The 16392-nt window shown below is 30.7% G+C and overlaps 1 protein-coding gene across 1 annotated transcript; it reads right to left on the bottom strand.

Moving 5' to 3' along the window:
• Positions 1-1836: 1836 nt before the first annotated feature.
• Positions 1837-16126, bottom strand: LOC127735301 (uncharacterized). The gene is made up of 7 exons (XM_052245430.1): positions 16108-16126; positions 15354-15458; positions 13972-14072; positions 13146-13251; positions 12055-12228; positions 2845-3005; positions 1837-2243 (listed from the first exon to the last, which is right to left on the bottom strand). The coding sequence occupies exons 2-7, from the start codon at positions 15412-15414 to the stop codon at positions 2145-2147; spliced, it is 702 nt and encodes a 233-aa protein (XP_052101390.1). The 5' UTR covers positions 15415-15458; positions 16108-16126; the 3' UTR covers positions 1837-2144.
• Between the last annotated feature and the right edge of the window lie 266 nt (positions 16127-16392).

Here is a 16392-nt window from a genome sequence, read left to right as displayed (position 1 = left end):
CATGAAATTTTGACGGTGTATTAATATGAAAATTTCTCACATGAACAAGCACACCATAAATGTAATTATTATACGAGCAAACTTTGTATGTACTCGTTTGATCAAAAAGAGACTTTAACACATTTTAATAAACATTCACAAAATCATTTTGTATTATCAGAATTGCACCTTAATCGTATTGGATGTTTAGGAGAAAAACAAACATTTTTTGGGAGACTTCCTCCTGTTCACTGATGTGAATATGTTTAGAATCTGAGCTTACCTGCCAATATTTTTACCTTTATTCTAAAATTAGCTGCATTCGATCAATTCAGGTAGCTCCTTTAAAGTTTTACATCTTCTTATTTTTTCTGATATTAAGTTCCCACTGACAAATGCTTTGCTATTCAGAATCAATGTTTTTTTCATAGGAAGACATATCAATTGATTGCTGATTCCTCAATGTCCAGTGACAAATATTTCATGCATATTAAATGCGGGAACAAATCACCAGTTTTTGCAATGTAGGCTGACCGGTCGGAAATTTTAGTCTTCCGCTTGAAAATGGAGATATGTTGAATAAGGGCAAAATCTTGCTTTTCAGGAACCAACCTTCAGACCATTCAGAAATTTTTTTTTAATGTATTTTAATGTGCAGAGAGTGTAACACTCGCCCGATAAAAGAACTAGAGATTTAACGTTACAATTACGACCCCACGTGTGTGCGTATTTATACATCTTGCAGTCTCTACGGATGACCATATTTGTATACCGTAGTCGTAACTTTGATTGACTGAAAGGTTAAATGAAACTGAACAGATGAAAAAAAGCTCAACTGGTAATAATAACCTTTCGTAGGATAACAACCCAAATACGTCATTTATTATTTTCATAAACTATACAATGTATATCATTTATAAACCTGGCATCCTTGAGGTTTTTTTTTTTTCAAAATAGGGCAGTAACGCAAGTATACGATGGCCTAAAACACCTTTAATAGAAATGACATGACTTTAAATAGCCTTTTTAACATGTTTAATTGATAGCTACTCATAATTAGGAATGCTTATTTATGCAGAAAACGGTTGTTCATTGACTTACTTTCTAACCGTCTATTGTAGGCAAATTCTATGCACTTCAAATTTATATATTTCACCTCTGATACGAACACTATAATGGACTCAGAGGCGGACAAAGTATAAAATACAAATATACAGATCATACATTTCGATAATATTCATGGTTTGTCTGCATATAGGAAAACAGCGTAGGGTTTGAATTTTAGGTCAAATAACTCTTATCTCATCTTAGTCTGGACTTTTCGGCCAAAATATGTTTTTAAAAAACATGATGATTTTAGGTTTCCTTATGTGTTAATATTTCAATTTAAAGAAAATTAGAATTGTCCTCAAACTTATAGAAGATATTTGTATATATAAACTAAAAGAAGTTTTCCAGGACATGTTAGTTTTAGATCCTGCACCAAAAAAAGACTTTCTTATCTCCAAATTCTGTAAATCTACAGCAAAGGGAGGTAATTGAATAAAAAAGGCTAGTCACGTAATGGAACTTGAAAACAACATTATCTCCAATGAAAAATAGAATGATGCGGTACAGTATTGCCAAGTGATAAATGCATTCAATTTTCAATGTTCAGTAATCACTTACTAATAAGTAAAATCTGGAATGAACTCTGGACATATTCGGTATATTGTCAAAATTCAAAAGGAGCGTTTGTTGTTGACATTTCTGTCATTTAGATTGAGATGTGTTCTGGCAAATCAATGGCAATATATTTAATCAGTGGACATATTCTAAAAATTTCATCAGATAAAGAATATGAACTGTGTCTCTTGTCTCTAGTGGCTTATGTCCACATTTTAAGGAAAGGGTTTTTGAGTAACCGAACTCAAAGTAAGAGTAAGAGAAACACCCTCTCTTTTGAAATGCCATATCGATAACCTATAATTCTCATAATTTATTTAACTATACTGTATGTTTCCATTTAAATTTTTCAATATTTATAAATACATGTTATAATCTCCTGACTTTTGTCCGTCTAATTCAAATATACATAGACCCGTCACCGATAGCTTTGGAAGAAATACCATATACGATATATTTTGCGAAATTAATCTTTAATAAACACAGTGGTAAATTCCATCTTAGCATCTGTTCAAAGCAGGGTTGTTGGACAAATAGATGTGCATCGTAGATAATGTTCCAGAGTTGAACAAACAGTCTGGTGGTGGATAAATGAAAGCCTGTAATATAATAAAACATTATAGAACCAACGATTCTGTCGTTTTTGTGCTTATTTTTAAATTGTTATGTTAAAATGACCATCAAGTTATCATGCATATTCTATTGATTTCATCATCATGCGTATTAATTCAGCATTTTTATAAAAGGAACTGAGCATCTGCTGTTAATTTCATAAAAAAGATAATGACTTTGAACGTCTTATCAAATTATTCACAATATATTTGAACTGGTCAATTCGAAATGAATCAAGATTCAATGATCTATAATTTGACCAAGGATATTATAACTTGCAAACGAAAACAAGTTTTATTATCAACCAATTTTTGGGGTATTATTTAGTGAAATATTTAGAAATCAATAGAATATGCATCAAATAAGTACCAAAACAGCAAAAATATACTTTTTATGCTTTAAAGTGCACTTTTGTCTCATCAGTAAACGAAGCAATTTGAAAACAACATAAAGAAACTTTATATATATATATGATATTTCAAACAGGCAATCCCGGTTTTATACTTTTTGCGACATCTAATCATTTTAAAAGAGTTTTAATAGGAGTAATTGAAACATGAAAAGAATGAATGCAAGGAAAATACTCACAGATATTGCTGCATGTGGTGGATGTTCTAATCTAGATGAATTCAAGTCTCCGATGAAACCCCAACCAAAAGCATTTAATTTACCGTCATTATACAACAAGAACATTGGATAAAATTCATCACAACTCATATCTTTTCTTACGTTGTACCAGTAATGGAGCCCTACGAAACAAGCAAAAATATTAAATAATATTCTTACGTTTTTATTATTAAATTACATTCTATTGTTCTTACTTTCGCGGGCCTCGGTGGCCGAGTGGTCTAAGTAGTTGAACTACTGTATCACTAGCAAGTCATTACTAAGGTTGTGAGTTCGAATCTTAATTGACTAGGATTGTCAGTTTTCCTACCGAAGGTTGGTGGTTTCTCCGGGCATTCCGGCTTACTCCAACAATAAGACTGACCGCCACGAAATAGCATTATAATCTTGAAAGTGGCCTTAAAACACCGATCAATCAATCAATATTATTTTCGCAAAAATAAATATAATAATATACCCCTCCCTTTCTCATATGCTATTTGGTGAGTGCATTTAAAAGAGAAAGTAAAAGACGATTTTTTAGCATAAAATAAGGAGATGTGGCACGATTCTGACGAGCTCTAGTCAACTATCTTCCAAAGTCCAAATGACGTGGATCTTTTATAATATGTTCGTTGCCTTGCTTACAATGTAATATATATTATAAATAAAATTCTTAGAGCTGGTTTTCCATATGTGCATTTGAGTGACTGTGACTATTTTTAGATTCGATATAGTATGCAAGTAAGTAAATCATTTATTATAGTGACATGTGTATCATAAATAATATTACATAATAATAATACAATAGTTATTTTAAATTACACTCAGCTCGTTTGACCTATAAGTCACTTTAAACTTAATTTTCATATTTTCAATAAGCAATGTGAGATTGTTACTTGTAAAGAAGTTCCTTCCTTTTACAGAAAAATGAATTTAAATATTTGGCGGTTTGTCCGTTTGATGAAGTGTCATCAATTTGCAAATGTTCTATTATCAATAAAATTACTATCAAGGTTCACTGTAGTCCTATAATATAAGACTTCGTAGGTTCATATCGTTTGCATTCAATGTTTTTTATCGGATATTGTTTTTTTACTATCAATGCTGAACATTCGTGGTTCAGCATTGATAGTAAAAAAAAAATATCCGATAAAAAATGTTGAATGCAAACGATATGAACCTACGAAGTTTTATATTATAGGACTAGGTTTACTGATTCAAATAACAAGTGTCTTATATCATTGTAAGCTCTACAGTACAGTAAGAAATGTTTTTCATTTTCATTTTCATGCAGAAGGTGCAGAAGGTGCAGAAACGTTAATCAGGAGCCTCATTTCTAAATCGCCCAGTTGCACTGCGCAAAGGTAGTATACCACAGCGAAATTGTGCCATAACTGATCGTTCTTGTTTCTTGATGTTCATTTTGACATAAAGTTCAGTCTCTTTCTTGTGTTTAATCGAAATGTAAGTCGATAAGCTAATGCCTAGGCATTAAGTCTATTGCCTAAATGATGTTAGGCATTGTTCTTAAATCCTAAAAATTATGTCCAGGCATTAATGTTAATGTTAATGCCTAAAATGAAAATGAGAATAAATAAAAAGAAATTTATTAAAAGTTAAAATACATTTTGTACATTATGAAATGTTTGAATGTCAATTACATGAAATAAAATCATAAGTAAAATAACGACGTTAAAACTAATTGAATAAACCTCTTAAAATATATGTAAACTTGTTGGATAGTTGTTTCATTGGCAATCATACTACATCTCCTTATTTTTATATTGATAGAAAATTGTATTGAAATTTATTTGTTACCAATTGGTGCGGAGCTATGGCACAGACTATTTCACAGTTTTAACTTTTCTAGCATTTGTACCTGGTGATCGTCCAATACCTTTGTGCAGAGCTGAATTCTTTTGTATATCATGTATATGGACGAATTTGATTCCAATTTACCACTTTTAATTCGTTGTTCCTCATCCATGCAGTGTAATGAATATTTCCATTTACCTCATGTGATGATGGAGATGTACTGGCTTCCAAGAACAATAAATAGCTGTTTATGTGGCACAGAAATATTGTGAAAACAGAAACTAAATTATAAGCCACCTTTAAAGCACTTTTTGACGTAAGAGCTCTAGATATATAAAAAAAATATGTGACTTTAATACACCATAAGACAATATATGTTGGATCTTACTTTGATTGTAAATCGATCAACATGATTAAATCAACCTGTCCACTACTTAAAACTCTTTGGATGAAACGGGTTTTACTACTACTCCCTTTCCTATATACACTTTATCATGTTACAATTTTCACAAAATTGCAGAAATAGTGCAATGAAATCATGGAAAATGTTTGCAAAGCCATTTTTAGGTTGTTTAATTCTACGCTTATAATAATAATAGGCCACTTTGACATATTTCTTTATGTGTTTTTCCCCAAATACCATACAGTTCCTCTAGAAAAAAATAAACTTTGAAATTTCCCTCACCATTCTCTTTTACTTTAGTTACCATAAAGTCTTTCGAACCTCCATTGGTGAAATGTCATACCATTTTAAATTGTAATAGTCTATAGCTGCCTTATTTTCTGATTTTGAAAGTTTAATCTTTGCCAAATACTACTAATCATTGTCCTTTTGCATTGGGTATACATGTACATGTACGATCTTTGTTTTCCTTGACTTGAATTTATATTCCGCAAAGATTCAAGAAATTTGCTGTTGCTTAAATGCTAATAATCCAGATGAAGAAGTGAAAAGATAAGATTGGTAAGAAACATCTTCATATCCAATTAAACAGATTGAAAGATGATGTGACTGGCAAAATTTCATAACTCAAGTAGACTAATTTTGACCAGTTCAAACTGGCTCGACCATTAAAGAGCAATACCAAAAAGAAAAAGTTAGTTCTGTTATGAATACAAAAAATATTGAAAATTTAAGATGTTTTGAATAAGTTTATATTAATTTTTGGAATATGATTTTAAAAATATTATTCATCAAGAATATTTCACCGAATGCACATGTATTTGGAAGATAAACAATCAAAGCATCGTCGATGTTGTGATCCAGCCATATTCATAGCTAGTCTGATATTCTTTCTGACCATACTTTTTTCAATATTTTTTTCTCTTTTCATTTCCAATCTTACTATTAAATTTCTATGTTATTGCCCACAGGTAGGGAATTTCGCAATATTGATGCAAATAATGATATATATATATATATTGATATTTCAATTTCTGGCTTAATAATTTCCAGAAAGAGGCCTTGGAAATGCACTTTCTCAACAACAAAAATGAACAAAAATAATAACTAAGTTTTATCTAAATTGGTGTTCATTCTTCATTAAGAAATAATACATTACCTGTATTCAAATTTAAATGTACAAATACATAATGCTGAGAATGAGGATTTTGGAACATTAACGGATGGAACTATACTGTAAATAGTGACAAGTATAGTCTTTTAACTTCTTGTATTCAGCAACGCAATCTACATATACTGGGTATTGCCGAAACACACCTGATGGGTTCTAATTCTGTAAACGTGGATGGTTACTGCTGGTACGGCCATAACCGACGGAATATCCATATTCGAGCGAAAAATGGATCGGGTGGAGTAGGACTTTTGGTACGTAATGACTTTGATCGACAATTTCACATTGAAATCGTTGATGATAATACTGATGGTATAATGTGGGTGCAGTTTAAAGATAAACGTTGTAATGCCAATATGTTTTACGTTTAGGTCGTCTACCTGCCACCAGAAAACTCAACTAGAGCAGTCAATGTGCACGAATTTATTGAAACATTAATGACACGTATATACATTATCCCACAAGGTAATTTGTTCTATCTGTGTGGCGATTTTGAGAGCGCGATATAGTCGATTTTCAGACAAACGGATATGGGAACATTTTTTTGTATACTTTCATTCAAAGTCTTGGCGAACCCGGTAAATATGATCTTCGTAAAAAAGTACCTGATCATTCACTATTGACATGGAATATGTGCCTATATTTTTCAGTTGAAGACCAAGTCAGTAAAAATAAAGAAAAAATCAAACTGTTATGAAAATCAAATATGATACTTAAAGTATACCGGAAGATTGGCTTCGTGGAGAGTCTGTTGTAACAGAAATTAATCGTGTGATATTGCAGTTGGAACAATCTGAAGCTTCACAACAAAATATCGATAAAATGTATGAAAATTTTGTATCAGAAATGTCCGAAAAGTTACCAAGTAAAGAAATTCGAATTAGTAATGCGTTAAACAACAAAGCTAGAAAATGTAAAAAAAAACGTGGTGGAATTCCGAGCTTACTATGTTGTGGAATGATGTTTGTAAAGCGGAGAAAATCTGGAATAAATGTCGTCTTAATAGTAAGAAAAGGGAACTTCGTCATATCTTTGTCCAAAAACGAAAACTATTTGATCGAGGTGTTCAAAGATCAAAACGTCAATATCGGCATTCAATGCAAGAGGAATTAATTAATTTGCAAGGAAACCCAAAGGAATTTTGGCGAAAAATTGGCATGATCGGAGTAGGGAGAGAGCGTCAAAATACTATTCCAATGGAGATTAAATTAAATGATGAATCAATATGTGAAGATACAGATATAGTTATTAATAAATGGAAATGTGATTTTGAAGAAATGTTAAATAAAAATAGCGATACTAGTATTAGTAATGAAATAGAAAATTATAATAGTGATATAATTTGTGATGAAATTTTAGATGGTGAAATTACCAGTAGCGAAGTGTATAATGTAGTGAAAATATCAAAATGTGGCAAATCTCCGGGCGTTGATGATATTCCAGTTAAATTATATAAAAATCCTACAGCATTGAATGCGCTTATCCGTGTTTTCAATATATGTTATAATTCCGGTAAAGTGCCAGCTATGTGGAATAAATGTATCATTACACCGACCCCCAAGTCATCCAGGTCAGATCTCAGAGATCCGATGTCCTATAGAGGGATAAGTCTAGCACCAGTGGCGTATAAACTATACTGTGGCGTCCTAAATGCTCGTCTGATAGGAAAACTTACCGATCTTAACGTGATCAACGACAAACAGAATGGTTTCAGAAAGAGTCGCAGTACCATAGACCATCTATCAACTTTAACAACTGTTATTGAAACAAGAAAACTTTGGAAACTTTCAACATTCTGTGCATTTATAGATTTTAAAAAAGCATATGACTGGGTTAATCGTAATTTGCTGTTTTGTAAATTAGAATCTTTAGTTTTAAGTAAATGCTTTACATTCTTTATATTATAATGCTCAATCTTGTGTCAAGATAAATGGCAATTTGACTGATTGGTTTGATGTAAATTCTGGCCTAAAACAAGGCTGCATATTATCGCCGTTATTATTTAATGTTTTCATAAATAACTTAGTGGATGACATTAAGAGATTAGATATTGGTACAAATGTAAATGGTGAAAAGATTTGTGTATCATTATATGCAGATGATGTGGTATTATTAGCCGAAAATGAAAATGACCTTCAAAGAATATTAGATGTTTTAAGTATATGGTGTAATGTAATGACTTAGTTGTAAATATGGACAAGTCAAAAATTGTTCATTTTAGAATACAATCTGTGACACAAACAAATTTTGAATTTATGTTGAACGAAAACCAGTTAGATATTGTATCAAAGTATATGTATCTTGGTTTATTATTAAATGAGTTTTTGGATTATAATGAGATGGCGAAAATTGTAGCAAAATCAGCCAGCAGATCATTAGGTTTACTATTTGCTAAATGCAAAGCAAATGGTGGTTTTGCATATTCTACTTTTACTAAGCTTTTCGACACTCTTGTTATGTCTGTTATTGAATATGGTGCTGCAATATGGTGAAGTAAAGAATACTCTTGCATTAATGCTGTTAAAAATAGGGCGATGCGGTTTTTTATGGGTATTGGAAAGTACACGCCTAATTTAGCCCTATATGGTGATATGGGTTGGATGCCATGTATTGTAAAACAATGGACATGTATTTTTAGAACATATAGTAGATTTACGAAAATGTGTAATAATAGAATAAACAAAAAGGTGTTTATATGGGCAAATAATATATGTAATAATAGACTGAAAAATTGGAATTTCAGAGTACACACAAAGTTTAAAAAAGTTGATATGGAACATTTTTGTAATACTGATTTAATTATTGATAAACATGTTCTGTTTTAATAGATTTTAAGAGCAATGGTAAAATGATTTAATGTCAAACGAGCATAGCAAACTACGTACTTACAGACTGTTCAAAAATGAATTTGGTGAAGAAAATTATTTAACAAAAAACATACCTGGTAAATATAGGAGTGCCTATGCCAAATTTAGAAGTGGTACTGCTCCTTTGAAAATTGAGACTGGAAGGTATGAAGGTCTTTTAGTTGAAAATAGAATTTGTTATAACAGCATTTGTAATGAAAATCTTTTAATTGAAGACGAAAAACATGTATTAATGAATTGTCCAGTGTATGAAGATTTGCGTTGTTATTTATTTTATCAAGCATCTCTGTTTAATGTTAATTTTATGCATTTGTCTGATGACGATACATTTATATTTTTATTCAGAGATGAAAATATGTACTTTTATACTGCCAAAATCTGCAATGACATTTTATTGAAACGAAGATATATTTTATATAGCTAATTTTAGTGTTAATAATGTATATACATTTTAGATAGTCTCTCATAACTCTTTTTAGAGTGGCTCTTGTATGTTTTATGATATTCTTTTATTAACTATTTGTATGTTTTATAAAATGAAGAGGTGAGACTTTAATAAATATTGTCTTGTCTATTTCCAATTACTGTTAAATAGCAATATAATGGGATATTAATGTAAAACAAACAAATAAATTTTATTGCAGAAAATGCTCAGGTAAGAGTTAAGCAATTTTGTTTATTGTTTCAACCAAATTTCTGATAATTGTAACTAATTAATTAGATCTTTATTATTGACTCATGTCAGATGATAATGACACTGATTTTACAAGTGAAATAAAATTTGCTTGCATTTTTTATACATATTTTTACATTTTTTGTCTTTTCTTTGAAAAAAAAACCACGTCAGCTAGCTATCAAAATTAACAGAATATTTTAATGTAGTGTAAATCAAAATAAATAATACATTTGTAGGTTTTTGTCAGGTCAAAATGTGTGTATTCAGTTAGGTGTGTAATAAATTGTGCCTATTTAATTATGTAACAGGTCATGATATATTAAATGTGGTGAATTAAGACTGGGGTTGTCTCCAATTAATGCTTTCACCTTTGAGCGTAATTATTTGAAATTCATGACAGTTTATAATCATACTGACTCTTACTTGCCTATGGAAAGAATTGGAGTAATACCATTTCAAAAAAGTGTGGGAATCAACTTAGATATATTAACACACATGTTGACCTAAATTTCATAGAACAAAACCTTATACAAGCATAAGATAATAATATAATACTTTCAAAATTGTTATCAACTGATTCAATTGATGTAAAAATACTTTTTTAATTTATTTCATAAATAGTAAATCATTATTAATTTTGATTTACAAAGGAACTATATGCAAGTGTATATCTAAAATAAAACGGTTGTTCGACCAATCTTTTCTTAATTTAAGGGAAAATAACATGTCAAAAGTTGGCAGTTGATGATTAAAATGATGTAGAAAGTTTCTGCAAGTCATAAAAACACATAATTAGTTTCATGACATGTCTTAAACTTAGTTTTCTGCACCATCTCCAAAAACATAGTGATCGCATATATCCAGCATGGCTGAATCAAAAATCACAACGTTAACTTATTGCCTGATATGATGTCTGGCAATAGGTTGAATAATCATCATCAGATTTCAGGAAACAAGCTTAATGCCTGAAAATTTCTGGCAATAACGTAATGCCTAGGCGTTAGCTTATTGCCTAGGATTTAAGCTTAATGCCTATGATTTAAGCTTAATGCCTAATTTCACTTATTACCGCTAACATTTACATTATGTCCAAAGTTATATAACAAATGTTGACCTGTTTGTGATATTAATTTGATTCATAACAATTGATGAAACTGTTCAATGCGATTTTGATAAGGATATTAGTATATATGTATACAAATTTGTAATATATTTTTACAATGTCTCATAAGTCAATTTGTTTGACTTGGTCTTTATTATTTAAATATTGCATATGTTTAATTGCATAGTGTTCAACTGTTAATCAATACGTGACACTTTAAAACAATAACTTATTATTATTATTATCATATCATAAATCATTAGAGATATTTTCTATCAAGAAATTGTTAAGAACTCATTTGTATTATTCTAGGAATGCTAAAGAAGGTGTTTGAGAAGATTACTTAAATTATTAATAAAAATACCCAATATTGATATTTGTACCTCTAAAATTGAAGTAATAGTCTCCGACCAATAATTTGTTGGAAAATTATTTCAAAAAATTTGCCACAATAATAGCATTGTTTATTATTAGCACTATCGTTTATTCTTTTCGTTTTTGATACCTAGCTAGTACACCAATATTTAAGAGTTACGTGCTTATCCTGTACTTATTTCATTGTGTGTTTTTTCAAACATGTTTTGATAGTTAACGTATCGAGAGCAACTTGAGGAGGTTTGAGATCTTAATAAAACCCACACTTTTACACCGCAACATACTCATGTGCCTGTCACAATTCAGGAACATCGTCAGTGGCGAACTCCGAAACAGTAGTAACGTATTCACTGCTACGCTATGCTGACTTATGAAAGTTTAGCAAAGCAACGTGACTGTTGTTTCAGAGTTTGCATCAGTGGTTATTTCGTAATTCTTTTTAATTTGGTAGTAATTAGCCATGAATAATTCCGGTTTGGATTAATTTAACATCAATTCATATAGGCAATATATTTATGCATACAATAAACAGCACTACTGCAGCTCATGTTTGACACGGAGATTTTTACTTACTTACTTACTTACTGTAATTTCTTTCCGTTCTTGGATGTGTGTGTTGTTGATTTATTTGTCGATATAAATGAGACTCACTGGATACCTATCTTTTCATTTTACAGAGTAATGTATTACACCTAAAAAGTATAAATCTGTTTGATAATTCCTTCACCAGATCACAAGAAACTGTTCTTTTCGTTTTTGATTCCTATAGAAATAACGTACCCATTGTTGGAAAACATTTTCCTTTTGTCCAGTGAGTATAAGTTATTCCACTCCGAAGATGTGGTATTTTGATGGAGTCAGCAATCGGATCTGTTCCGTTCTGAATGTATAGATCCGTTCCTACACCCTGTTGATGGTAAAGGGCTGTAGATCTACCAGAGGCACAAATAATTGCTATAAAGATAATAAATATGATAATAAATATGTGATAGCATGATAAATAATCAAATTCAACATGACCACAAGAGATATATGCACCTAGATATTGCTAGGCTGACAAACAAAATTTAATACCTCCAGAGATCAATTAAATAACTGAGAAATAATTGTCATTCATATAAGTTTTTGATAGAAAAGTATATGGATGCATCGAAAAATTTACAAACTATATTGTTTCAGTCGCAAAGCTTGTCTTATCAAAAACAAAACTATCTTTATACTTTCATATATAGTTATATAAAAGTGTTCTGTCAAATCAGTCAGGAAGTATTGCTATTCCTTAAGAATACTAAGAATACAAAAAAAGATGGATTTTTAATGGTACACATGGGTAACTTATATGCAACTAACAAACTTATACAATCCCTTGCACTTGATAGATTTTATATTTATTTCATTTGACAACTACTGAATTACTTATCCTTAGCTTCTTTAGTGATTTTCACCCTCATCAAATCAGTGTTATCCCCAGGGCATTTTAGCATCATGGTAATGTGATGCTATACTTCTTGAGTGTGATGCTATCTGAATTGGTTTTCTTATAGATAGTGTTTTGGATGTGATGCTATAATTTTTAGAAACAAGATGGTACTTCAAATTTCCCTGTTTACCAGGATGCTAAATGAAATATCTGGGGAGAACACTGCAGATAATCTTACTAGTGGTAATTTGTAGGTGCTTAAATCACTAGTAAACGCTGAATAGTTATCTACATTAAATACAGCATAATTGATTCCTGGTGACCTTCACCTTAAGCAAAACGGTAGTCGGTAGTATTTTGTATGCTTTGATAAGAAATGTTTAACCAAATAAAAAAACCATTGAAAGCACTTTAAAGGAGCGGAATTTAGTAAGCACATTTAGATACATACCAGGATCAACAAAATATGCAGAAATATGATGGTGATTGCCGGACTTGATAAAGGGATGTCCCTTCAGAAAGGCGTGTGGCCATCCATTTGCAAGATTAGTTGAAACCTGAAAAATCAGGGAAAAAATAAAAATTAGGAAATCATTGACAGAACTCACTTGTGCTCCACGAACAACAAACAAGCCGAAAACCAATATTAAAGCTTGCATTGCACAAGGTCATTCTTTTCTTACACTATGTATGACATCTTTATACTAAATCCGTTATTGATTGCCTACTAAATTGATGTTTAATCGAAAAAAAAATAATGTTTATCTATTATTTGAAATTGGCTTTCAACCAGCTTTCCGTAACTGCAAATATTCTTAGATCGGTACTTTGTGTATTTTAGTTCTTTTGTGCTTCATGCCGATATGATAAGTCAACAACTTTCCGACTAATTTTTACATTTATGGTGTTCAACCCGCCACATTCTGTTTGTGCTTGTCCAAAATCAGGAATCTGTAATTCAGATGTTGTTGTTGGTTGCTAACTGCAATTTTTGTGCTTAGTATATTCTTTTTAGCATAAATCAGGCCGTTAGTGTTTCTATTTTAATTGTTTTACATTTTTTCTTGCCGGGGCCCTTTAAAGCTTACCATCCGGTATAATTTTGCACATTGTTGAAGGTCCTACAGAAAAAAATGAAAAATTCCATCTAGCCAGATTCAGGATTTAAAAAAAAGGTCGCCTAGAATAGGCATAAAATGTTTGCGATCAGACGTTTAGCAGCAGGCACCAATTATTGATTTAAAAAGAAAATTGGTTATATACAGTATCATACTAACTGCAGCAGAAATTCCAGCAATATGTCCTTTCACATCATATATCAAAATGAGATTCATATCGTTGTCTTTAACATACCGAATGCCATGTAAATCACTAGAATCTGTTTATGTAAAACTTTAATCTTTATCAAGGTAAAAAAAGTAAAAATAAAGGAAATACAAGTTATGGAAAGAATAATTTTCTTTAGTAATAATCACAAATTGTCTTCAAAGTTAAGATAATTATAAAGTATATTAAGTGTAACACATACATATGTAAATAGATTATGAATTCAACCTCAAATGAATTTGTTTCCATTTTCTGTGACTTTACAGAGTGATTTTTTTAATGTGACAAAAATTATAAACAAGAAAAGGCTAAACATAAAAACTTTATTGCATAGTTCCCGAGAAAGTGTGCACAAAAAGATTGACTTTCCATGTTAACGTTTAAAACAATAGAACATTTTCAGTCTAGGGAACTTCCAAGCCACAAATAATTCAATTTACTATATCGTCATTTACTAGTATGTTTCAATATAAATGCCTAATTGGGATTTTTTGGGCATTTACATTTTAATGTAAACCATCTTTTCGCGTCAGATATTGAACGTAATGATTTTTTTCTTTTTATGAATATTAAAAATAACATAATGTTTTTCAAAAATCATTTACAATTGTAAAGTTCATGTAGAATGTTTTTAACCTTACATTGTACTATCGCTTTCTTTGAAATTGTTTTGAGAGACGCTATTGTTTGACTTACATTTCTCTAGTCTGTTAAAAACTGATACGATAAGAAAGAACTAAATATTGGTTGGTGTCTTCTTTTATCCATTTGACGTGGCTCGGTACTTGTACATTCCGTCATTGTGTTGTTGTACTATGGTAAATTTTTGTAGTTTTGTCTTTCATTTTTGCTAATGTGCTTTGTCTATATTCCGTTTTGTTTGTCTTTGTTGACATATTTGCTTGTTTTTGTAGTGATTAAGATTATAACACAATGTTGACTGCTGTACCCCTATTTTTGACATTTTTACCTATTATGTCTGTTTGTTGTGTTCACAATATAATTGATTTTATGCAACTGTCATACAATTGAGAGGTTTAGCAAGCTATACAACCAGGTTTAATCCACCCTGTATCAACATGATCAAGTCAGGAATATGACAGTTGTTCTCCATTCGTTCATGTGTTTCAGTTTTTGATGTTGCCATTTCATTTGCTTAGGGACTTTCCGTTTTGAATTTTCCTCGGAGTTCGGTATTTTTGTTATTTTACTTTTTTCTTACATTTGAAACTACGTGAATTAAATTGAAGAAATGTATCTTTCATTAATTATATTCTATGTGTTGCCATAGTATAAGTGTATGGGAAATAAGATGTTATAAAGTATATTATACCTCCACAGTCTGAGATCTTCTGAAATCCCTGACTCTTGGCATCAGTCTCTGTCAATGGCATAGCTACAAAGCTGGTATTGCTCAATGGATTTCTTCCCCATGTTACTGAAGAATAATTGTAAAGGACATCACTACTAGCAATTTAAATAATGCATTGTAAAAAATGTTCTACACAAAATGCCAATGTTTGGCAAATTGCAGAGTTTTTGGCTAATATCTTGACAATTTTAATGATAAGAGAGAAACTTTCAATAGCAAAAATTATCAACAAGACAAGTTCAATAAATAAATTTGCACAGTGGAAACATAAATCAACTTTTTACAGGAGCTTTTGCCCTTATATTATGATTTTTATTCATTTTTGCGTTTCTTGCGTTTTTGGCTTTAATCTTGTTTGACGTCAAAATTGATCGGCAAGTCTTAGACAAGTGCCACAAGTAAGTCAACATGGTCGAGATCGTCAGTCAACTATTTATAGTAGTTATTGTCCTTCAGTGGTAATTTTTAACCATTTCGTTTTGCTTTTTTTGGCAAAAACTAAAGTCGATATAGAAAAATTGTAAATTGTTACAGGTAAAATGATCAGCAGGAAAGAATAACAAATAAGTTACAATGGACAAATCGTCAGTCCATTACTAAAATGATTATTTTAACATCATGAGATGATTCTTTAAGCCCAATTCTAGTGTCCAACAGTTTTTTTTTAAATATGGCTTGATATTTTTGTTACAAGACATAGACTAATTTTACGTACCTCTTAGGTTATTCCAATTTGTTCCTTTAAAAGAAAAAAATAGCTAACTGTAACGATTATGTTTCATTGTGTGGTGTCAATCTATAGTTCTTTCTTACTAAGTAAATTTGTAAATTTGTTAACTTCTCTTTAAACTATTTATATTAACGGTTAATATCAAGTGCTTTAAAACTGTTTTGAATGGTTTAAAACAGCACCCGAAACATAGTTTGTGCATATGATAGTCATAATTCATTCGTTATTTCCTTGTTCATGACCTTACTTGACCATCAGAATGAATGGTAC

This window comes from Mytilus californianus, unplaced genomic scaffold (assembly GCF_021869535.1).
Source record: "Mytilus californianus isolate M0D057914Y unplaced genomic scaffold, xbMytCali1.0.p SCAF_3, whole genome shotgun sequence".
NCBI classification, from domain to species: Eukaryota; Metazoa; Mollusca; class Bivalvia; order Mytilida; family Mytilidae; genus Mytilus; species Mytilus californianus.
Note: the sequence above shows the minus strand (reverse complement) of the source record. Positions and strands in the feature narration are given on the sequence as shown.

Excerpts from the sequence above, each read along its gene's own strand:
- LOC127735301 (XM_052245430.1), bottom strand. The coding sequence starts at position 15,414 with ATGCCATTGACAGAGACTGATGCCAAGAGTCAGGGATTTCAGAAGATC. Across the intron at positions 14,073-15,353 it reads GAAGATCTCAGACTGTGGAG|ATTCTAGTGATTTACATGGC; the intron begins GTATAATATACT and ends TTACATAAACAG. Across the intron at positions 12,229-13,145 it reads TGCATATTTTGTTGATCCTG|CAATTATTTGTGCCTCTGGT; the intron begins GTATGTATCTAA and ends TTATCTTTATAG.